At 42.1% G+C, this 24,474-nt stretch overlaps 1 protein-coding gene across 4 annotated transcripts in view; it reads right to left on the bottom strand.

The window, feature by feature from the left end:
• The window catches only part of stk25b (serine/threonine kinase 25b), a 96,512-nt gene that overhangs the window by 5,624 nt on the left and 66,414 nt on the right, over window positions 1–24,474 (bottom strand). For all 4 annotated transcript variants that reach the window (XM_069896362.1, XM_069896363.1, XM_069896365.1 and 1 more), the window contains 4 exons: window positions 9,375–9,520; window positions 8,609–8,720; window positions 6,316–6,387; window positions 5,017–5,153 (listed from right to left, as the gene is read on the bottom strand). In XM_069896362.1, the coding sequence (XP_069752463.1) occupies window positions 5,017–5,153; window positions 6,316–6,387; window positions 8,609–8,720; window positions 9,375–9,520 (467 nt within the window). The remainder of the gene's footprint in view (window positions 1–5,016; window positions 5,154–6,315; window positions 6,388–8,608; window positions 8,721–9,374; window positions 9,521–24,474) is intronic.

The following is a 24,474-nucleotide window of genomic DNA, read 5'->3' as shown; positions in this document are numbered from 1 at the left end:
ATGTGCTGGTTGGTTGGCCAGTATGAATTCCTGCTGGTGTGCAGTGGGTGAGGGTAGTTGATGAGAGTGTGGGGAGAATAGAATGGGATTAATGTTACATTAGTATTAATGGATGGTTGGCATTTTTGATGTCTTGATTCTGTACTGTATCTGTCTGTGACTGAAATCTTTCCATATGCGAGGAAGAAAATTAGAGGAAGGTGTGTGGAACAAAGGAATGTGCTGTATCAAGATACAGTGAAATACAGCATGCAACAAGGATCAATGTGGAATAGACATGAAATGCACTGCACAATGTAGTGCAACCACAGCGATGTAAAAGGAAGATACAATGACTGTTCAGACATGCAAAGATCTTTACCAGGGATTCCTCCCAAGACTAGTTGAGCACAGAAAACAAAAAATGTTCATTGGTGCTGCAATAAAAATAAAACCCATTGTGCAGTTTGCTTTTTCAAAGTTAATTTCCTAAACCTCACACTATTGTCACGTAAAGCAAAATTCATATATAACAAAAATTCAGATTGGGCGGCAAGGTCGGCATTGCAGTTAGCGCAATGACTTTACAGTGCCAGCAATAAGGACTAGGGTTCCAATCCCACTCTGTCTGTAAGGAGTTTGTATATTCTCCCCATGTCTAAGTGGGTTTCCCCCGGGGGCTCCAGTTTCCTCCCATCGTAAGAAACATACCGGGGGTGTAGGTTAATTGGGCGGCACGGGCTCATGGGACAAAATGTCCTGTTAATGGACCGTACGTCTAAAAAAAACCTGAATTAGTACCTGAGGAGAAGATTCAGCAGGAAACTTTAGGAGAACTACTTTCCCTCAAAGTGGAATGGGTTATTGTAATCTTTTATTTTAAATAGACACAGAATGCAGCATAGATGCTGTTATAAAAACTACCACCAAGAACATTTCCAGTTTACGACATCTCACTTACTAAATCATCTCATTTTGGGAGTATTGATAACTGCAGAACAAGATACATGGCCATAAATATACAGTCTTAAAACTGATTTTGTTTTTAAATAAAAAATGGTGTCTACTTTATTTAACTACTAAACTTGCATTTATAGAGCACCTGTGCATCCTATATTACCCCAAAGTAAGGCAAGTTGCTATTTTAGGGAAATCAGCCAGGAGATGAACATTGTTTTTCAATGTTATGAAACTTTGTACAGGTTGTACCTCTCTTATCCGGTACTTTGTGGACCAGCAACTCCCATGGTCTGGCACGTTTGAATCTGCCACTGTTAGTACAAACTCCTTATAGAGTGCGACTCGAACCTCAGTCCCGATCGTTGGCGCTGTAAAGGCGTTGCACTAACCACCACGCTGACTGTGCTGCCCCACAGTATTATTTCCTGCTTTAAGTTTTGTTCTACCTTTGATATGTTTACATAGGGGGCTCCCTTAGGGGCCAATTTTAGTTTTTCAGCATTTTCTGTGGTCCAGCAATGCCCAGGTCCCAACGTCACCGGATTAAAGAGGTACAACCTGTACATTAACCTCAACAGAAAGAGCACCTGGCAATTTAGCCCTCCTCCTGTAAAGTGTTAGCCTAGTTCAATGTTCAGCTGCTTCTTTGGCTTGGCTTTGCGGACGAAGATTTATGGAGGGGGTTAATGTCCACGTCAGTTGCAGGCTCGTTTGTGGCTGACAAGTCCGATGCGGGACAGGCAGACACGGTTGCAGCGGTTGCAGGGGAAAATTGGTTGGTTGGGGTTGGGTGTTGGGTTTTTCCTCTGCCTTTTGTCAGTGAGGTGGGCTCTGCGGTCTTCTTCAAAGGAGGTTGCTGCCCGCCGAACTGTGAGGCGCCAAGATGCACGGTTTGAGGCGATATCAGCCCACTGGCAGTGGTCAATGTGGCAGGCACCAAGAGATTTCTTTAGGCAGTCCTTGTACCTCTTCTTTGGTGCACCTCTGTCACGGTGGCCAGTGGAGAGCTCGCCATATAACACGATCTTGGGAAGGCGATGGTCCTCCATTCTGGAGATGTGACCCACCCAGCGCAGCTGGACCTTCAGCAGCGTGGACTCGATGTTGTCGACCTCTGCCATCTCGAGTAATTCGACGTTAGGGATCAAGGCGCTCCAATGAATGTTGAGGATGGAGCGGAGACAACACTGGTGGAAGCGTTCTAGGAGCTGTAGGTGATGCCGGTAGAGGACCCATGATTCGGGGCCGAACAGGAGTGTGGGTATGACAACGGCTCTGAATACGCTTATCTTTGTGAGGTTTTTCAGTTGGTTGTTTTTCCAGACTCTTTTGTGTAGTCTTCCAAAGGGGCTATTTGCCTTGGCGAGTCTGTTGTCTATCTCGTTGTCGATCCTTGCATCTGATGAAATGGTGCAGCCGAAATAGGTAAACTGGTTGACCGTTTTGAGTTTTGTGTGCCCGATGGAGATGTGGGGGGGCTGGTAGTCATGGTGTGGAGCTGGCTGATGGAGGACCTCAGTTTTCTTCAGGCTGACTTCCAGGCCAAACATTTTGGCAGTTTCCGCAAAACAGGACGTCAAGTGCTGAAGAGCTGGCTCTGAATGGGCAACTAAAGCGGCATCGTCTGCAAAGAGTAGTTTGCGGACAAGTTTCTCTTGTGTCTTGGTGTGAGCTTGCAGGCGCCTCAGATTGAAGAGACTGCCATCCGTGCGGTACCGGATGTAAACAGCGCCTTCATTGTTGGGGTCTTTCATGGCTTGGTTCAGCATCATGCTGAAGAAGATTGAAAAGAGGGTTGGTGCGAGAACACAGCCTTGCTTCACGCCATTGTTAATGGAGAAGGGTTCAGAGAGCTCATTGCTGTATCTGACCCGACCTTGTTGGTTTTCGTGCAGTTGGATAACCATGTTGAGGAACTTTGGGGGGCATCCGATGCGCTCTAGTATTTGCCAAAGCCCTTTCCTGCTCACGGTGTCGAAGGCTTTGGTGAGGTCAACAAAGGTGATGTAGAGTCCTTTGTTTTGTTCTCTGCAGTTTTCTTGGAGCTGTCTGAGGGCAAAGACCATGTCAGTAGTTCCTCTGTTTGCGCGAAAGCCGCACTGTGATTCTGGGAGAATATTCTCGGCGACACTAGGTATTATTCTATTTAGGAGAATCATAGCGAAGAATTTGCCTGCACTAGAGAGCAGTGTGATTCCCCTGTAGTTTGAGCAGTCTGATTTCTCGCCTTTGTTTTTGTACAGGGTGATGATGGTGGCATCACGAAGGTCCTGAGGCAGTTTTCCTTGGTCCCAGCAAAGCTTGAAAAACTCATGCAGTTTGACATGCAGAGTTTTGCCGCCAGCCTTCCAGACCTCTGGGGGGATTCCATCCATACCTGCTGCTTTGCCACTTTTCAGTTGTTCGATTGCCTTATATGTCTCATCCTGGGTGAGGACCTCATCCAGCTCTAGCCTTAGGGGCTGTTGAGGGAGCTGGAGCAGGGCGGAATCTTGGACTGAGCGGTTGGCACTGAAAAGAGATTGGAAGTGTTCTGACCATCGGTTGAGGATGGAGATTTTGTCGCTGAGGAGGACTTTGCCGTCTGAGCTACGCAGCGGGCTTTGGACTTGGGGTGAGGGGCCGTACACAGCCTTTAGAGCCTCGTAGAAACCCCTGAAGTCGCCAATGTCTGCGCTGAGCTGGGTTCGCTTGGCGAGGCTAGTCCACCACTCATTTTGGATCTCCCGGAGTTTGCGCTGAAGATGGCTGCATGCGCGACGGAAGGCTTGTTTCTTCTCTGGACAGGATGGCTTTGTAAGGTGAGCCTGGTGGGCAGCTCGCTTCTTTGCCAGCAGCTCCTGGATTTCCTGGCTGTTTTCGTCGAACCAGTCCTTGTTTTTCCTGGAGGAGAAGCCCAGTACCTCTTCAGTGGATTGCAGTATGGTAGTCTTCAGCTGATCCCAGAGGGTTTCAGGGGACGAGTCCGTGAGGCGGATTGCATCGTTGAGCTTTGCTTTGAGGTTTGCCTGGAAGTTTCCTCTCACTTCGTCTGACTGCAGGTTTCCAACATTGAACCTCTTTCTGGGGGCTTTACTGTTCCTGGGCTTTGGCTTGAAGTGAAGGTTGAGCTTGCAGCGAACCAGCCGGTGGTCAGTGTGGCATTCTGCGCTAGGCATGACCCTGGTGTGGAGCACATCTTGTTTGTCACTTTCTCGCACCAGGATGTAGTCCAGGAGGTGCCAGTGTTTGGATCGGGGATGCATCCAGGTGGTCTTAAGGCTGTCCCTCTGCTGAAAAAGGGTGTTTGTAATGACAAGCTGCTGTTCTGCGCACAGCTCCAACAGGAGGCGCCCATTGTCGTTGCACTTGCCTACGCCATGCTTGCCCAGGATTCCTGGCCAGGTTTCTGAGTCTTGCCGACGCGAGCGTTGAAGTCGCCAAGGATGACAACCTTGTCGGCTGTAGGGGTGCGTTGGATGAGGTTGCACAGGTCAGTGTAGAACTTGTCCTTTTCTGCTGGTTCCGCCTGGAGGGTTGGAGCATAGACACTGATGAGGGTGTTGCGACGCTTGTTTTGAAGGGGGAGTCGCATGGACATGATCCGGTCCGAGTGGCCTGTCGGAAGGTTTTCGAGTTTGGAGGCAATGGAGTTCTTGAGCATGAAGCCTACACCAGATAGGTGTCGTTCATCCAAAGGCTTGCCAGACCAGTAGAGTGTGTAGCCCGCGCCGCGTTCTTGGAGGCTGCCTACATCTGCCAGGCGGACTTCACTGAGAGCGGCTATGTCAATGTCAAGTCTGAGGAGTTCATGTGCAATGAGGGCAGACCTCATTAAAAGCCAAGAACATTAATTACTGAGCCAAACCAGAACTTGCAATTTATTAGGGGACTGCTCCTACTTGAATGGACTACAAGTTGAAATTGCTTCTGAAAATTGAACAGACAAATTCACCCTCTGTTTAATCCTAAAATAATAACAAATTCCAAATCATAAAAATGTTGTGAAGATGCACGATCACTGCACCAAAACCTGTGACGCACTTAATCCTGTGAATACATTTCTGCTCAATCGTTCCTTCTCAGGGTCTCACTCACCTTTGTACCCTCTCCACCATGTGTGCTACCAGTTTATCGGAAATGCCTGGACAGGATTCCTCTGCTAGATTAAAAGCATTCTCCAGCTCTTCAATGGCACCCAGATTCCCTCCGCTGACTTTGTGCTTTTCTTGGAGCTCCACCAAAACAAAAATAAAATGTTGAATAACATGCTAATGCCACACAAAAGTAACTAGCTTCAAGTAATGAGGGGTGGGATTTCTACTTCAACAGGAGATCAAGGCAGGGAATAATTTCAATAAAAACAAAAGATTCAAACCCAAAATATTGACTAACCATTTCTGCCACAGATGCTGCTGAGGTCCTCCAGCAGCTCATTGTTTGGTCAATAACTGCTTCATATTTCTCTGTAGCTATCCTGATATAAAAATTCACTATATGCCCCACGTTACCATCTAATTCTGTGATCTTTAATCATTAATAAAAGTTTCAATGTAACTGAAACCATTTTACTTTAATGCCATCCCAATACATTCACTTGTGGAGGCAAGTTAGAATAAATAAACACTTTAAATAATGAAGGGAGATGTGGGTTAGATTTTTGACATCTTAAAATAAAATAATGGGCAACATCTGGATGCCACGTCAATAGCATGGTTTCCACTTGTGTGGAGAGCTAGTATAACATTCCTCCCGATTGGCCTCATTCTAGTGTTTATCTCCATTTGCAAGGGAGGGAAATCAGTCAACCTGTGTAGACAAGTGAACTAATAGGTGTTCTGGCATGTTTGCCTCGGTACCTTCAACATTGTGTTTTTATGAAAACAGTATTCTTTGAATGCAATGAACATTTAGCACATGACGCATTAAAACAATGATGTTTCTCCTCAAGGATGTTACATATCCAGTCCATGTAAAGAAACAAGGGGAAACAGCCACTGTTTTTAATTTATGCATTTGGAGCATGAATGCAGATCATGTTTTGTGAGAATAGAGGTGAAAGTAAGTGGTCACTCTGGGGAATGCAAAAGACCTTGATGAATCTAGTTCTTTGATCTCAGCTCCATGTAATCCAGTCATAACTTGCATTAAGAGTGCAAGCTGACTTTTGGATGATTAGGTTTGTTCTAGGAGCTCTTAAGGTTCTTGATGTGTAAAAGTCTGCAGTAAAAGCTGAGGGAAATCACAGACTTGGTGAAGGCAGAAAAGGCTTTAACCAACCAACGAACGCTCTTGGGATTAATCAATGTGGAAAGAATTTCTTGTGGTTAAAAGCTAGCGGCATAAGCACTGGTGTATCCATAAGCACCACATACACACATTCAGTGGCTACATTACCTCTCTGAACATGGGATTGACCAGGGTCGTCAAGCACTTTGACTTTGGCAGTCGCTTCATAGGTTCAGAGGGCTTTGTTTAAAAAAAAACAAAAGAGTGAGCAAACCAATGGCCAATATTCCTCACATCTGACCTCAATCACACTCGCATCTATTTCATACCATGATCAATGCTTTTCTCTAATCTCCCTTCCCTTACCATGGAAACCAATGAGATTTGAAATAAAAGCATAAAATGCTTGAAAGACTTAGCCAGTCAGCAGCATGTGCTATGAGAAACTCAATGTTTCAGTTCCAGGACCATTTGCAAGAGCATTGCATATGATAAAGGCCTCCAGACCTGAAAGAATGATATACCATTACTACCCATGGACATTTTCCTGCCCGCTGAGTTCCCCCATCAATTCCTTTGTGCTCACGATTGCAGCATCTGCTGTTTTTTTTATTCTGAAAGGAGAAAGTCTGTAGATTCTGGGACCAAGTGCCAGAGAAACTCAGCAAGTTATACATCATATATAGGAAGTAAAAGGTACCAACGTTTGGGTCTGGGCCCTTTGTCAGGTACAAGCAAAAATAGGCAATGTCTGAATAAAAAGGTGGGGGGGGTGGGGTAATGGTGAGAACCACAGACTAACTGAGAAGAGGTCATAGATGGATATAGGTGGGAGGGTTGACAAGTAATCTGAGAGATAGCAGAGGGGACAACTCTCTGAAAGGAGAGGGAAGGGGGTGGGAGGTGGAGGAAAGGAGACAGGGATAGGGAAAGAGAGAGACTCAGGGGAGGGGAGGGGGTTTAACAGAAATTAGAGAAAATGATGTTCATGCTTTTGTTTCTCTTTTTATATGTTAACGGCTTCACTTCCATCATATGCTGACTGACCTGCTAAGCATTTTAGCAAATATTATTTTAGATTTTCTGCAAGTTGGTTTTCAATTGTAAGTAACTTTTGTTCAAAACTAACATGTGTCCTCTTTCCCAGTTCGGACAAGTGGTCTCAGATGCTGAATGTTCCCTGCCATTTTTGTTTTTTGTTCAATTACACATTTTGCTGCATAAATGGGTACAAAGCGTGGCTTGGATCCCATAACAGTCTGCCTCTGCTTTGTCCAGAGATGAGGGAAAAAAAATCTGCATATTCACAGCAACAGGATTAACCCTCTGGACTCCGGCTATTTAAAAAAAAAGATATGTAATCTTTTATCCAAAATTCTGAAAATCGAATGTTTTTTCCACGGATGTCGTCTGCACACCAAAGCTCGCGTTTGGCGGCAAACATGATCTGATGTGACTCACGTTCAATTCGTGCTTGAATATCCTGTGTCAGTAATTAGTGGAACCCGAGGGAATCCTTACTTTATAGGTGCCAGCAGAAAGAAGAGTCCAGCACCTCCAATTCGTTATATACAGACCCCAATTTGTTGTAGATGGCCTGACATCTTGACGCCCACCCCCAACCAGCGCTGCCGCAATGCCACTGCAAACCCCCACCCCCATTCTGTGCTGCCGCAAAACCAACCCCCCCCCCACCCCCATCCAGCATCCAAATCAGGAGCTCAGATGGGCAGTAGGTTAGGGCAAGGATCTATGGTCAGGTGTTCAGATGGGCAAGCGTTAGGGGTTCGGATAGGTGGGCAGCTGGGGAACCGGGAGCTCCAGTGGGTGGAAAGCTGGGGCGAGGGCCCTCTGAAGGTGCGTTGGGAGCTCCAGAAGGTGGGCAGCTGGGGTGTTGTGAGTTACAATGTGTGGACTGCTGGGGTGAGGGTCTACTGTTCAGGCATCAGGAGCTTGGATGGCTGCCTCAAACACCCCCCCCCCCCACCACGTCCAGCATCACTGCAACTTCTCCTCTGTCCAGACCGCAACAACCCCTCCCCTGTCCAGTACCACCGCAAACCCGCCGCTGTAACCTCCCCCTCCAAACACACTGTCCAGAAACCATTCTAGTCGGAGTGTCTTTGTTTTGGTGAATCTGAAATCAGCACAATTATTTAACATACTGCCGCTACTATTATTCTATTAGCTGAAAAATTCCTAATTCTGAAAAGGATCTGGTCCCAAGAGTTTCAGATAAAAGATTCTGTACTTGTATATTCTTTGGACTGGGTCTATGGGTAAACTACAGTACGAACACCAGTATAAACTAGGTTGGACACAGAGTCCAAAGGGTTAAAGGAGTGCTCAAGTTTTAAAAAAAAGTAAATTCTACCACACAAGTTCTATAAGTATTACAAACTTTCTAAACTGCTTATTGCTGTAATGCTAGTGAGAGGGTATTGGACATTTACACACCTACCTTCTGAGAACTCTGCACGGGCGTTCCATTTTGAAGTTTACTTAAGGTGCTGGGACGCACAGTGGGGAAAGTCCAAACGGGACACTGATCCCTTTCATCTGCATCAGCTTCACTGTAGACAGATAGCAAGTTCCTGTGAAAATGCTCGACATCAAACCCACACAGGGATCTTCATTTTATCTTTATAGCATAGCTTCAATATTTCTAGTCATTCACACCTCAAAGGCATTGATATTCATGGCAGCACCAACAAGGACTTAAAGTTTAAACTACAAATGCCAGTAAACACCCCATTTGAATTACAGGTCCAACTCCTGTGCTCCTTCACTTTTTCAGGCAATACTTGTGTTTTTAGTTAACCTGCATTTGTACTCCTGCTCTATTCCTTCTGAAAAAAGGTAACATCTCACACATATTAAAATTAATTTTGCATTTATACACCCATCCTATAACCTTACAAACATCCAATAGTGTCCATATTAATAGCAGAGATGAAACCAATACAGACATATTTGAAAAGTACAAATAATTTAAAAAAAAAATCAAAGCTGTTAATGAAGAAGTGGATAATCAGATAGGGAAGAATATTCCTGACAAGCCAATGAACAGAATGGGCACTAAACAGAAGCAAAGTGCACTCTGAAGTGACATAGTGTTCCTTTAAAGTTACCAGACCTTCAGGATAGATTTGGCCCAGGAACAGTCCATTCACTTTTAGTTTATCCCTCCTTCCCAACCCATCATGGCTAAATCTGGGGATACTTACAGGTCAGAGTCTTCAGAACTAGACTCTTCACCGTGACCTTCCGATTTCCAGCGTTTGTAGCGGTCGATCAGTTCTGTTAGGTAGGAGGTTTTCTTTGTGTAGCGCTGGATGTACTTGTGTTTTAGAAGCTCTTTTGCTGTTGGCCTCTAGAATTTAAAAAAAGTTTTACGGTCCAAAGTCCTCTTTTAATCTAATAAAAACACACCAAAATGCTGGAGGAACTCAGCTGGTCTTTCAGCATCCAGAGGAGAGAAAGATATATTGCTGACATTTCAGGCCCGAGCCCTTCCTTCTTTAAAGAATAAGGAGAAACTCTTAATCTCCCTAGCATCTTCCTCTCAGTTTAGTGTACAGAACTTGGGTTTTTTTTTATTATTCCATGTTAACATTCACACTCCAACTCAATGCTACTGATGACCTATGATTCACTTGAAACCTTGAATTATATTTCAATATTCCTATTAATAATGTCACCAGGAAATTTATTCCATACATCCAATTATGGTTGTTAAACACAAACCACAGGAGTAAACCTCCTAGATTCTGGAGTTATAAAAGCTAGCCTTAATCTTTAGCAAATAAAGTGAATCTGCTTTCAATGCGTTAGGCAACATTCATAGGCATTCTACATAGCAACAATAACTTCCTTTTATATTGCAAGATACTGTATAATACTTCTCACAGGTATTAAAAATATGCCCACATGGATATTTTAATTAGATGACCAATGGCTAACTAAATGTTATGAACAGTGGCAGTGAAGCAGGTTCAAATCTGGCGCTCTCGTTAAGAAGTTTGCATGTTCTCCCTGTAGGTTTCCTATGGGGTGCTCTGGTTTACTCCCACCCTCCAAACATGCATGGAGTCTGTATTTGGGCAGACAGGTCATAGTCTGGAAGGGCTGGGGCCGGTTTCTGTGCTGCATTTCCAAATTTAAAAAAAATGATGGGGTAATTTCATCTTGGAATTTGAAGGCAATTTATTGTAAAGAAGTGGAAATTGTCAGAACATTCAAAGATTATCATTCTTTAACAACAGGAAATGTCAAAATATAATTTTGACACTTTATTCTACTTAACTCCTTCCTTTCTGCTGAATGCAGGATGCACCTCTTCAAGGCCCATACATTCAGGTTTGTGCCAAACCTTATATTTAGTGCTTTTCTGACAAGGCCAACATTTGCAGGTCTCCAAGCACCATTCTACTGAACTTCTGAAGTCCATGTAATACTTCCATTGTGCTGTCTGATAGAAGTCAAGAACTTTGCAAGAGCAACAATGAAGGAACTGTCACTCAAGTCAAAATTGACAGAGAAAATGTTGAAAGTTCAAATTTATTGTCAGAGTACATACAACCCCAGGATTCTTTTCCTGTGGACCAGGCAGAATTTCTACTTAACGAAAATCATACTCAATGAAAGAAAAATAACATGCAAAAGAAAGAAATGTAAACTGAATGTGTAAATACAGAAATATAAATATTCAGTAACAAATAATGAGCAAAATACAAGCCCTTAAACAAATCTTTCAATGAGTATGTTCAGGAGTCTGGATTTGAGGGGTAGCCTCAAAATGGGAAGTGTGAGGCCTATGGCACTTGTATTCCTTCCTGACAGCAGCAGCAAGAAGAGGGTGTGCGAGGTGGTGTGGAACCTGAGTGACTGTAACATTCCTGTAGACGTTTGAGGTGGGGAGAGTTTAACCTGTGATGTACTAGGCTGAGTGGACTACCTTTTGCAGGGATTTTCACTCAGACATATTGGTGCCATGATGCAGCCGATCAACACGCTTTCCCCTGCCAGATTTGCAAGAGGTTTGCTAAGGTTTCCGATGACGTGCTGAATTTCTGCAAACTCCTGTAGAGGTGCTGATGTGCTTTCTTCACGATGACATTAATATGATGAGTCCAGATCAGGTCCTCCAACATGGTAACCACAGGAATTTAAAGGTGGAGGTGTTTAGAGAAAAAGAGAAGGTCTCAGCTCTTGTTCTTTTCAGTGTTGGGAGGAGCTTTTGCAATTCAGTGTAGTGAATCTTGTAGTTGGAATTTTCACGCTTAAATAAAAAGATTAAGTACTTAGAGGGATATGAGCCAATAAGATTGCTTTGGCTTGTTTAGTGTCCAGCTTTGCTAGGTGTTCTTGGAACTGCATGCCTACAAGATATTCCATCAAATTCCTGATGCATGGGAAAGGCTTTGAATCAGAATTTATTGTTGCAAACATGTCATGAAATTCTTTGCTTTGCGGCAGCATTACTGTGCAAATATTGCTGTAATATTAAATTTAAAAATGAATAAATTAGTGCAAAAATAAGAAAAAGTGAAGTCATGTCTACAGTTCATTGATCATTCAGGAATCTGATGGCAATGGGGAAGAAGCTGCCCTTGTGTTGCTGACTGCTTGTCTTCAGGCTCCTGTACCTTTTTCCCAAAGGTAGCAGAGTGAAGAGGGCATGGGCTGGGTTGTGAGGGCCCTTGAGGATAGAGGCTGCTTTCTTACAACACTGCCTCTTGTAGATGTCCTCGATGGAGTGGAGACTGATACCCATGGTAGCACTGGCAAGTTCACAACTCTAGCTTTTTTTTCTTGTCCTGTGCATTGGCAAGAATCTTTGGTGACATACCACATCTCGTCAAACTCCTCATGATGTATAGCCTTTGGCAAGCCTTCTTTGTGATTGTATGGAAATGGAGGCCCCAGAACAGATCCTCAGAGATATTTCTTGATTCTGTTGTCAAAATAAATCCAATGTATTTACCTTGCTGTCTTAATTAATTTCTGATCAAAAATGACATTCATGATATTGATAATGGGGATTTGATTTTTGTAATTCAGGGAGGGTGATTTTTAAATATGATAATTGGCTGGTACATGTGTGACATGGATCTGGTGGGCATTGGCTCACAACTTTTCAACTTGAACTTGAAGGCTATCCAAGTATTGCTGCATGTGAGCATGAACTATGAAAGTTTCTGAATGAAGCTAATGTTTTCATATTCTAAATGGGGAGGGTCACTGTGTACCTCACACACTCTCCCTTGGGACAGACGTAGAGATGTCTTGAATCTACAGGTGGTTTGCTCCCTAGAAGCAGAAGTAACAATCCCCTAGGTTAGACGTGAATTTGTAACAGTGTAAAATTTCTCAGGTTCCTGCTTACTTAGATTCATTGGTGTCACACATTTAAATTCTACCTCAAATTGAAAACCCAGGGCTCTCTACTGGTTCTACATGCTTAAAGCAAGGCTGTGCTGAAGAACACAGTTATCTGATCTTTGCAGAAAAAAAAAAATCAGCATTCCTGAGATTAACAGTGAGTAAATGTATTCATCACCTTCCATGATTGAGAGCAGGTTAATGTGATTAACTGGTTAGATAAGAAGTACTTTTTAAAATCTTTTTATGGATATGGACATAACTACTTTCACTCTTTCTTGGGTAGATGGGTGTACTGAAACAGCTTGGCTCGAGACAGCTTGATCTAAACCAGAAATCTCAGCAGTATAGTCAAAATACTGTTGGAGTTCATGCCGTTTGTTAATTTAGTGTGCTCAATGCTTCATATAATATAGATTTAAGTAAATCGGTTGAAAATTGGTTTTGATGTGAAGAAAAATCTACATGGCATCTCTGGCTGAAAATGGTACCACCACTTTAAACAGTCCTTCATACTTTTGATTACTGTAGGCTAAAATACACAAGGCTTTTAAGCAATCTTTGCGTGAACATTCAAAAATCTTTCACGCTTTAGTTCTGAAAAAAACCTGGTTTGATTTGGCCAAAATTGGCATTTTTGCACATCCTCATACTGAGCACCTCACCTTGCCAGCTTTATGATTACATGATCCAATATACAAAACTTATTTCACCACCAAACTTAGTGACATTAGTAACTAGACCCACAATTCTCCTTACCCAAGTATACACTGGGAAAATTTGAAGATCGAGTAAAGAATTGCAAAGAACCTTGTTTTGCCAATAATGAGAGCAGATCCGTTATCCTCACTTTCTGCTTCTACCTCCCAACCTATTTCACAAGATTACTTTCAATCCCAAACATTGTCATCTTTGCTAATGAATGCATATTTTGAAATGCATTCAGAAAAAGTATCATGTATTTCGGCATATATCATGCAAATAAGTCGACCCCAATTTTCGGGATGACCAAATTGGCACGTTGAATGGCATACAAGTCGACCCCAAATATTGCAAAGATTGATCCAGTGGGCATTGGCTGCAGAGGATTGCTATCATGGAGGGTCCATCAAAACAATTCATCTCATGACAAAAGTATGAAATGAGTTTTAAACTGAAAGTTGGCCAAAAAACTAACAACTGGGCTGCTGAAAGAAAATTTGATGTATATGAGAAGTTGGTAAGAGATTGGAGGAAGAAAGAGACTTTAAGAAAAATACCAAAAAAAGGCCACATTCATTGAGAAAACGAATCACTCGTTGGCCAGAGTTGGGATGGGGAGTCCAACAGTGGGATGTAAAAGTGTTAAAACTGTGCAAACCAGAAGTACAAGCCATGAAAGGACCAGGTTTACCATGGTGTTATTGTGCATGGCCGATGGGACAAAGACCCATGGTAATCTTCATACGCAAAATTAAACCTAAAATAAAATACACTGCGGATATTTTTGTACATTTTCCTGAAAAAGGGTGGATGGATGAAAATGGTGTAAAACTATGGATAGACAAAGTGTGGAAAAGGCAGCCAGGCAGTTTACACAAAGAACAGAGTTTGCTGGTGTGGGATATGTTTCGTGGCCACTTAATTGAAAACACAAAGTAGATTAACACTAAATAATACTTGAGTGGTGGTTATCCCAGCTGGTTTGACATCTATATTGCAACCTCTCGATGTCTGCTTGAACAAGCCATTCAAAGACCATGTGCACGAGGAATGAAATACATGGATGTCGAGTGCAGAAAAGTAGTTTACAAAAGGTGGGGCAATGCATGCTGAATCACTTGATGTGCTATGTAACTTCATGCTCAAGGAATGGGACAAAGTTAAAGTCTGTGATAAAATCATTCAAAAAGTGCAATATCTCTCGTGCAATTAATAGCACGAAAGATGGTTTATTGTGGGACACTGATGACGAAGCTGAAACTGCCTCATCAGAGACTGGGACTCGTATGATGACTTTAAACAGTGTGAGTATGGATGTGCTGGCCGCCATCTTTGCCTCAGATGATGATAGTAAGTGATTTTGAAGAGTTCTAATTGTGTTGCTATTTTCAATAAAAATATCAATGAAAATCTGTCACAGTCAGGTTTTTTTTTTGGTTTTATTCAAGGGTTGACTTGAACGCTGGATCGGTTTTAATGGATCAACTTATAGACCAAATCGGCATGGATCGGATTTTGAGCTGAATTTAAGGTATCAAAAGGATATCTAGAGTACGTCGACCCCCCCCCCCCACCCTTTTTTTAAAGAATTTTTGAGTTTCACAACTTGGGACAAGAACTTCAAATTCCTGGGTGTCAACATCTCCAACCATCTGTCTTGGAGCCTCTATTTTGATGCAATCACAAAGAAGGCTCACCAGTGGCTATATTTTGTGAGGTGTTTGAGGCAGTTCGGCACGTCACCAAAAACTCTCAAACTTCTACAGGGGTACCGTGGAGAGCATTCTGGCTTGTTGCATCACTGCCTGGTATGGAGGCGCCAACTCTTAGGACAAAAATAACGTGGCCTGCGACATCACAGGCACCAGCTGTCACTCCACTGAGGACATCTACGTGAGGCGAGGTCTTAAAAAAGCAGCCTCTATCCTCAAAGACCTCCACCATGCAGTCATGCCTTTTTAAACTCTGCTACCATCAGGGAAAAGGTACAGGAGCTTAAAGACAAGCACTCAGCGGCACATACAGCTTCTTCCCCACTGCCATCAGATTCCTGAATAATAACCATATAACAATTACAGCACAGAAACAGGCCAATTTGATCCAAGTATCCTCCTCTAATCCCACTTACCAGCCCTCTGCCCATATCCCTCTGCCCATATCCCTCCATCCCCCTCCCATCCATATACTTATTCAACTCTTTCTTAAATGACAAAATTAACCCTGCCTCCACCATCTTTCTGAGAAAATAAATTCCCCCTCATGTTACTCCTAAACCTTTGCTCATCAACCCTCAACCCATGACCTCTTGTATCCATCTCTCCTACTCTCAATGGGAAAAGCCTTTCCACATCAACTCTATCGATCCCTCTCATTCACCTCTATCAAATCCCCTCTCAGCCTTCTATGTTCCAAGGAATAAAGACCTAATTTGTTCAATCTTTCTTTGTATTCCAGATGCTGAAACTTAGGCAACATTTTTGTAAATCTTCTCTGCACTCTCTCTCTATCTTGTTAATATCTTTCCTATAAATTGGTGACCAGAACTGCACACAGTACTCTAAATTTGGCCTCACCAATGCCTTGTACAGTTTCATCATTACTTCCCAACTCCTATATTCTATGCAGTTTTATATAGGCAAGCATACTAAAGGCCTTCTTCACCACCCTATTCACATGCGCTCCTACCTTCAGGGAACAATGCACTGTTATTCCTAGATCTTTCTGCTTCACTGCATTCTTCAATGCCCTCCCATTTACCACATGTGTCTTGCTTTGATTATTCTTTCCATAATGAAGCACCTCACATTTATCAGCATTAAACTCTATCTGCCATCTTTCTGCCCACTCCTCTACGCAGTTTAAATCCCTCTGCAATCTTTGAAAACCCTCTTCATCACCCACAATTCCCCCTATTTTAGTATCATCTGCATATTAACTTATCTAATTTACCGCCCCATCCTTCAGATTATTAATATACATGACAAACAGCAACGGTCCTGAGGTGCACCGCTTGTTACCGGCCTCCATCCTGACAAACAATTATCTACTACTACTCTCTGGCACCTTCCTTCCAGCCACTGTTGAATCCATTTGACTAACTCCAAATTAATATCCAAGGTCTTAGCCTTCCTAACTAATCTCCCACGTGGAACCTTATCGAAGGCCTTACTGAAGTCCATATAGACAACATCCACCCTCATCAACATTCCTAGTCACCTCTTCAAAAAAATTCAACGATTGGTCAAACACGACCTTCCACGCACAAATCCGTGTTGAGTGTCCCTGATCAGACCCTGTCCCTCCATATACTTATATATACGATCTCTAAGAACGCTTTCATCAATTTACCTACCACAGACGTCAAACTTACAGGCCGATAATTGCTAGGCTTGCTCCTCGAACCCTTTTTAAACAAAGGAACCACATGCACCACACACCATCCTCCAGCACTATATCCTTCTCTAATGACATTTGAAAAATCACTGCCAGAGCCTCCGCTATTTCCTCACCAACTTCTCTCAAGGTCTTGGGGAAAATCCTGCGAGGACCTGGAGACTTATCCATCTTTATATGTTTCAAAAGCTCCAGTACTACCTCTTTCTTAATCACTATAGTCTCCATATATACCCCCTTTGCTTCCTTTACCCTGCACATTACAATATCCTTCTCTTCAGTAAATACTGAGGAAAATAAATTGTTCAAGACCTCCCCCATCTCTTTTGGCTCCACACACATTTATCCTTTCTGATTCTCTATTGGACCAATTTTATCTCTCACTTTCCTTTTGCTATTTTCATATGTGTAGAAACCCTTTGGATTTATTTTCACCCTGCTTGGTATAGCCACCTCTTACTTTTTTTTTTAGCTTTTCTAAATTCTTTCTTGATTCTTTTTACATTCAATATAGTACCCAAACATCTCCTCTTTTCCCTGTTTCTTATATTTATTGTAGTAGTCCCTCTTTTTTCAAACCAAGTTTCCAATATCCCTTGAGAAACGTGTGTAATGGAAGATTTAAACCATTTTTTATTTACTTTTGCAGCCTTTGCTTCTGCAAGGCTGAGCACCTGCTTGTTTTTTTAGAATCAGCAGACATAAGCTAAATTCCACCGAGGGGCCAGAGATGCAGTTATCTGAAGAAAGGACATCTGTGTACCAAGAACATTTAATCTTCCTGCTTGTTTTGGTCACAGACTGTCAGAGACCTAGCCTTGATGCAAAATAAACCATTGTATTCAAAGTGATAAGCTGAAAATTATGTTATTCGATAGAGGCCTAGCATGCTAGCTTGCTCGCTTATCTTTCTTACTGTGCTGGGAATAGGTGCTTGGGTAAGCAGTTTTTGGGTAATGTAAGTCATGGTCTTGCTGCTGAAGTTTGAGACCCTCCGAGAGGTGCAACATCTCTCAGCAAGAAGAACTTCTAGAGTCCAGCCAACATCCCGGTCGGGGGAGGTGGAGAAGCTGCTACTGGCGCCCTGACAACCTACTACAAGTGTGCAGTCGTTGCCTTGCTTCGGCAGTTGGGACTAGTCCAGGCGTTGATGAGTATAGTTGGGAAGGGCTTGCATATTGTAGTTTGAAATCAGCTTTTGAATTTGTAATAATCATTTGTATAAACTGAACTGCTCTCGGTGTGTCTATCTATTTTCTTTCGGTAGCTCAAACACTGTGACCAATCTAAAATGAACAAAATGAGAGGTATAAGTTTACCCAAGACACCATGGCTCTCTCAAACATTTGACCTTACCTTTCAACCTAACAGGTATATAAATATTCTGTACTCTTAAAATCTCTCCTTTAAAAGACCTCCATTTCTCTATTACATTCTTCCCAGAAAACAAATTGTCCCAATCCAACCCTTGTAAATCCTTTTGCATCTCCTCAAACCTAGCTTTTCCCTGCTTAAAAACCTCAACTCTGGGCCCAGACCTATCCTTTTCCATAATTACTTTGGCCCTATGATCACTGGACCCGAAGTCCTCCCCCATACATACCTCTGTTACCTGACCCACCTCATTCCCCAACAGTAAATCCAACACAGCTCCTTCTCTAGTTGGTACCTCCACGTATTGATGTAAAAAGCTATCCTGCACACATTTTACAAACTCCAACCCATCCAGCCCTTTCATGGAATGGGTTTCCCAATGAAACATACACTGCCTTACTTTTTGTGCACTATAATTATTATTTTAATTTTTATAATGTCGTAAGATGTGTTTGTACAACGATGCTGCCGCAAGACACTGAATTTCATAATTTGTTCACGACAATAAATCCTGATTCTGACCTATACACCAAAATGTACAGTATTTTGTATCCATGAAGCCCCCCCCCCCCCCCCCACCACTTTCAACATGTTTGTGCTTTTCACAATATGTCCAGTTTAATCTGACAACCCATCCTTCACAATCCATTACTAGATCTGCAGTGGAGAGGGTAGAGGGCACCTTGTTCTTTAGTGTTCACTTAACTAGTGACCTATAGTGGACAGCTCCTCACTTCTCAGGAAGTACAGTTGATATTGCGCCTTTCTGACAAGACTGAAGCGGACAAGGCTACTGGCCACCATCATGTCACCTTTCTATCAAGAGTGTCCTGGCCGGCTGCACCACAGTGTGGTATGGCTGCTGCAGAGAAATGGATCAGAGGTCAATCCACAGAACTATTAAGAGGGGCAGATATGATCACTGGTGTCTCCTTCCACACCCTCCTCCCAACGATTTTATCTGAAGAATCACTGAGGACCCCTTCCACCTCAAACATTGCATCTTTCAGCTGCGCCTGTTGGGAAACATATAGAAGTATCAGAGCCTTCCATAAGGTTTGGGATAAGGACTATTTTTTTTTTCCCTTTATTTGCCCCTGTGATTCATAAAATTAAATTTGTAATCAAACAATTCACATAAGATTAAAGTGCACATTCCAGATTTTATTAAAGGTTATTTGTATACGTTTTGATTTGACCATGTAGAAATTACAGCACTTTTTATACATAGTCCCTCATTGCGGGGCACCATAATATTTGGGACACAGCAATAATATGCAAATTAAAGTAGTCTTGTTTAGTACTTTGTTGCATATCCCTTGCATGCAGTAACTGCCTGGTCTGTGATTCATAGGCATTACTAGGTGTTGAGTATCTTCTCTGGTGATGCTCTGCCAGGCCTCTACTGCAGCCATCTTCAGCTCCTGCTTGTTTTGGGGGCTTGTCCCCTTAAGTTTTCTCTTCAGCATATGGAAGGCATGCTCAATTAGAATTAGATCAGGTGAATGACTCTGCAGTTCAAGGATTTTCCAGTTTTCATCTTTGAAAACTCTTTTGTTGCTTTAGCTGTATGTTTGGGATCATGGTCTTGCTGTAGGATGAAGTGCCATCCAATGAGTTTGGAGGCATTTGATCGAACTTGAGTAGATAAGATGCTTCTATACACCTCAGAATTCATTTTGCTACTGCCATCAGCAGTTACATCATCAATGATGTACATCATCACTAGTACCTGTGGCAGCCATACATGCCCAAGCCATAACACCCCCACCATCATGTTTCACAGATGAAGTGGAATGCAGTTCCTGTACGCTTCCATATTTTGCTCTTGCCATCACTCTGATACAGGTTCATCTTGGTCTTAGCTGTCTACAAGACCTTTTTCCAGAATTCAGCAGGCTCTTCTAAATACTCCTTGGCAAACTGTAATCTGGCCATCCTGTTTCTGTGGCTAACTAGCGGTTTGCATCTTGCAGTGTAGCCTCTGTATTTCATTTCATGAAGTCTTCTGCAGACAGTAGTCATCGACACATCCACACCTGCCTCCTGAAGAGTGTTTCTGATCTGCTGGCATTTGGGGATTTTCCTTCATAATGATGAGAATTCTGTCATCAGCAGTGGAGGCCTTCCTTGGCCAACCAGCCCCTTTTGTGATTACTTAGCCCACCAGTACATTCTTTCTTCTTAATGATGCTCTAAACTGTTGATTTTGGTCATCCTAAGGTTTGGGCATTGCCTTGTTTTTCAGCCTCAATGCCTTTTTTGACTTTTGTGGGCACAACTCTGGTCCTTATGTAGAAAAATGGTAACGACAGACTCCAAAGCTGATCAAAAGCTTTGAAGAAGCCTAGCTCTCTTGTGCTCACAAATACCCAAATATCAAAAACATTATGGTGCCCTGAAATGAAAGGACTATGTTTAGAAAGTGCTATAATTTCTACATGGTTAAACTAAAATGTGTACAAATAACCTTGAATAAATTGTGGAATGTATATTTTAATTACATATGGAATGTTTGGATTATAAATTTAAAACTGTGGAGTACAGAGGTAAGTAAAGGAAAAAAGCGTCTGTCCCATACATTATGAAGGGCACTGTATTGGCACATATGAATATTTGTCCTGCATATGTATTGTTTGCTTGCATGGTTGTCTTGCACTAAGGACCGGTGAACACTGTTTCATCAGATTGACCTTGTGCAATCAGATGGTAATCAACGACTTGAAAATAACTTGATTTAAATCACGATTTTTGTCAACACTTTAGTCAAGCTGTCAGTCCCTGCTCAGTGTGATAAATGATCATAAATTCCCTACAATTCATCATCAAACATGCATCACTATGGAGCATCAGACCCTTTGGCTGTCATTCCTGTGCTGACGATACTGTCATTTTAAACTCCTCTGTCTCCCTGCACATAGTCTGCAAACTTTCAAACCCGGTCTGCTCCAAGAACCTTGTAAATCTTCCTAATGATTTGTTTCCACCATCTACCTTGGCAGTGTGTTCCACGTACTTATTATTATGTGAGGAAAAAAAAAACACCTCAGATTCTCTTTCAACTTTCTCCCTCTCATTACGTCCTTCCCGTTTGGTATTATCAACCTGGGAAAATGTCTTTGACCCTCGTCCCTATCTATGTCTCTCAGAACACTTCCAGTGCTCAGAAAAAAACCCATTTCAGGTTAGTCCAACCTCTCCTTACAATTAATACTCTCCAGTCCAGGTGAATCTCTTGTGCACCATCTCTAGATTCTCCTCATCTTTCCTGTTACAAGGGTGACCACATCTGCCAACAATAGTCCAAATATGCCATAAACAAAGCTCTACACAACGGGTTGTCAATTTTTATACGGAGTGCCTTAACCAATGAAGCTTTATATTTCCTTTACTACCTTATTCATCTGCATTGCTACTTTCATGAAGTTATGGACGCATCCCAAGATCACTCCGTAAATCAATGCTCGAGAAGGTCCTGCCATTTATTGTAAACTTTCCTGTTACATTTGACACCAAAGTGCAACACCAGAATAAACACCATCGGCCATTTTTCTGCCCATATTTCTAAATGATCCATTTCTGTTGCATCCTTTGATAATCTTCACCAAGTTCATTGTCATCTGACTATACATAGACAACCAGATGAAACAACATTTCTCTTAACCATGGTGGACACACATACAGCACATAATAATCACATATATACATAATAATATAAAGTATATATATTGAGATGATTTACTCAGATTCCAGGGTACTTTTCATCAATCTCACAGTCTGTGGGAAGAGGCTATTTCCCAAACTGGCAATCCTGATTTTAATGCTTCTCTACCTCCTTCTTGAAGAAGATAAATGTGTTGGATATAAAGTTCCCTTTATAATTCATTGAGTCCTATTTAAGCAATATTCCCGGTAAATGTCATCAGTAGAGGAAAGGAAGACCCCACTAATCTTCTTAGCCACTTTGATGATTCTCTGTATTGATTTCCAGTCCAATGCTTTGCAGTTACCGAACCACACATCAATGCAGCCAGACAGGACACTTTCATTTGTGTTCCTGTAAAATTATGTCAATTTGGGGGCCAGTAGCCTTGCCCTCCTAAACCTCCTGAAGAAGTGGAGGCACTGCTGCACTTTCTGACCAATAAGGTGGCGTTCTGTGCCCAGTATAGGTCATCGTTTATATGCACACTAAGGATCTTTGTTCTCTCCGCAACAGAACCATTGATGTGCAATGGTTCTATCTCATCGTCCTGAACTTCACAATAATCTCCTTTGTCTTGTCCACACTGAGACTCAGGTGGCTGTTCTCGCAGCCTGCCAACCTCCTCTCTGTAAGGCGACTCATCATTGTTGCTCATGATGCCAAGTACTGTTGTATCATCCTCAAACTTGATAATTCTATTGGAACTGAATTTGGCAATGTAGACATGATGAGTCAGCAGCATAAACAGTAGTGGTCTGAGAATAAAGCCCAAAGGTGTGCCAGTCCTCAGTACGAAGGGACTGGTACCAACCTGGACTGACTGTGGTCTTTCATTCAAAGAGTCCTGAATCCAATTGCAGATGGATGCTGAGTCCCAGCGAGGACAGTTTATTCACCAGCCTCTAAGGTATGATCGTGTTGAATGCTGAGCTGAAGTCAATGCAATCAAGCACTATTCTCCTGGTGGGTCAGGATGAAGTGAAGAATCAAGTCTATATCATGGACTGGTTTGGACTGTAGGCAAGACTGAATGGGTCCAATGTCTCTGGGAAGTGCAATCTGACGTGTTCCATTACCATTTGCTTACAGCATTTTGTGATCATAAAAGGTCAATGTCATTGGGCAGCAATCATTTAGTACAGTTACAGTCACCCTCTTAGGCACTAGGATGATGGTGCCCACCTTGATTCTTGCAGGGACAGTGGATAGCATTGAGATACTGAAGATGTACACTAGGACCTCTGTCAGCTGGTCCACTCTATCAATTTTTGTATCTTCTTCAAACTTATTAATCAGACCACCTAAATGACAATCCACCTCATTTATATCTACAGTAAAATTCCTGGTATTCAGAATTCAAGCAACCGGCAAAAAAAAAGATGAAATAAATAAAATTAAAATAAATAAAAACAAATAATTTTTTTTAAAGTTTAAAATTGTAACAGCAACACACAACCCCTTGGTGAAGATGAGAGCAAACATTTAGCCAGTGGAGTGCCCCGGGTATGCCACGCCCACAACAGCTATTTAAATAAAGTTTCAATAAAGTTGTGTTTGAATAAAATGGCTCCACTCAGGATGAAGAGCTGGCCAATGCAGCTCGCCGCTGGGGAAACTCTCCCAAAGTGTCTCTCTATCCTTGCCTGGTAAGTCTTTATTAAGTACATTTTGATCTTAATTTGTATTAAATATATTAGTACGGCTTTATCTGTAAACTTGCGGGGTGGGGGGGGGGGAACTGGGGTTCAAATTTAAATTTTGTAAGTTACCAGAATTATCTGATTAAAGCAAACTTTACATAATTAAGGACAATGCTGATTTTTTTTCAAATTACTTTACATTGTCTTTTGTTTCAATTGGAAAATTCTCATATCTGGCATCCGCAATTCCCGTAGGTGCCAGATACTGGCGATTTTACTGTATCATATACAACAGAGATCCCAGCACTGAACCCTGTGGATCACCACTGGTCAAAGACATCCCATTAAAATAACATTCGTCCATCAGTACCTTCTGCTTCCCATGGCTGTCAGTTTTGAAGCCAATCTGACAAGTCTCTGTAGATTCATACGTTCTGGATCAGCCTAACAAATAGTTTAAAATCCAGTGCCCAACTCCCATCAAAATACTCATTGTTCGTAGGACATGACCTGTCCCACACAAAGCAATGTTGACTATTCCTGACAAAATTGTGCTTTTTTCCCCCAGGTGTGACCCCATCCACAAGAATCTTCTCCAACAATTTCCCTACCACGGATGCATGGCTCACTAGCCATAATTTCATGGATTGTTCCTATTGTACATTAAACAAGGGAACAACATTGGCTATTCACAGTTCTCTGGAATCTTTCTTGTGGCCAAGACCTGAAGGTTGTTTATATTTTGATTTGCATTTCCATTTTAAAATTTGTGTATTCTATTTAATTCTTCCTTTTGAGATTTTTAGGTTTTTTTCTATCAGTGGTATATTGATCTGTTCCTCAATTTAAAAACATGGTGTACACAATTAAGTACCAATCCATTTCCTTATTATGCATTACGATTTTGTCTATATTTCTGTCTAATGGGCCGCCATTCCTCTTATCACTTAACTCCTTTAATTTGCATTCTGACAACTTACAACTTGTAACATTTTCTTCCTATAGCTTCTGATTCACTTTGTTTCCTTTTGATAATTTTTACTTTCTATTTTTTTTCTTTTATTTCAATAAAGCTTTTCTCTAATTTTAGAGTTTTTGGTTTTATTTTATGGATCACTATTTACTCAA

This window comes from Narcine bancroftii, chromosome 9 (assembly GCF_036971445.1).
Source record: "Narcine bancroftii isolate sNarBan1 chromosome 9, sNarBan1.hap1, whole genome shotgun sequence".
NCBI lineage: Eukaryota > Metazoa > Chordata > Chondrichthyes > Torpediniformes > Narcinidae > Narcine > Narcine bancroftii.
This window is presented reverse-complemented; position numbering and strand designations above follow the sequence as displayed.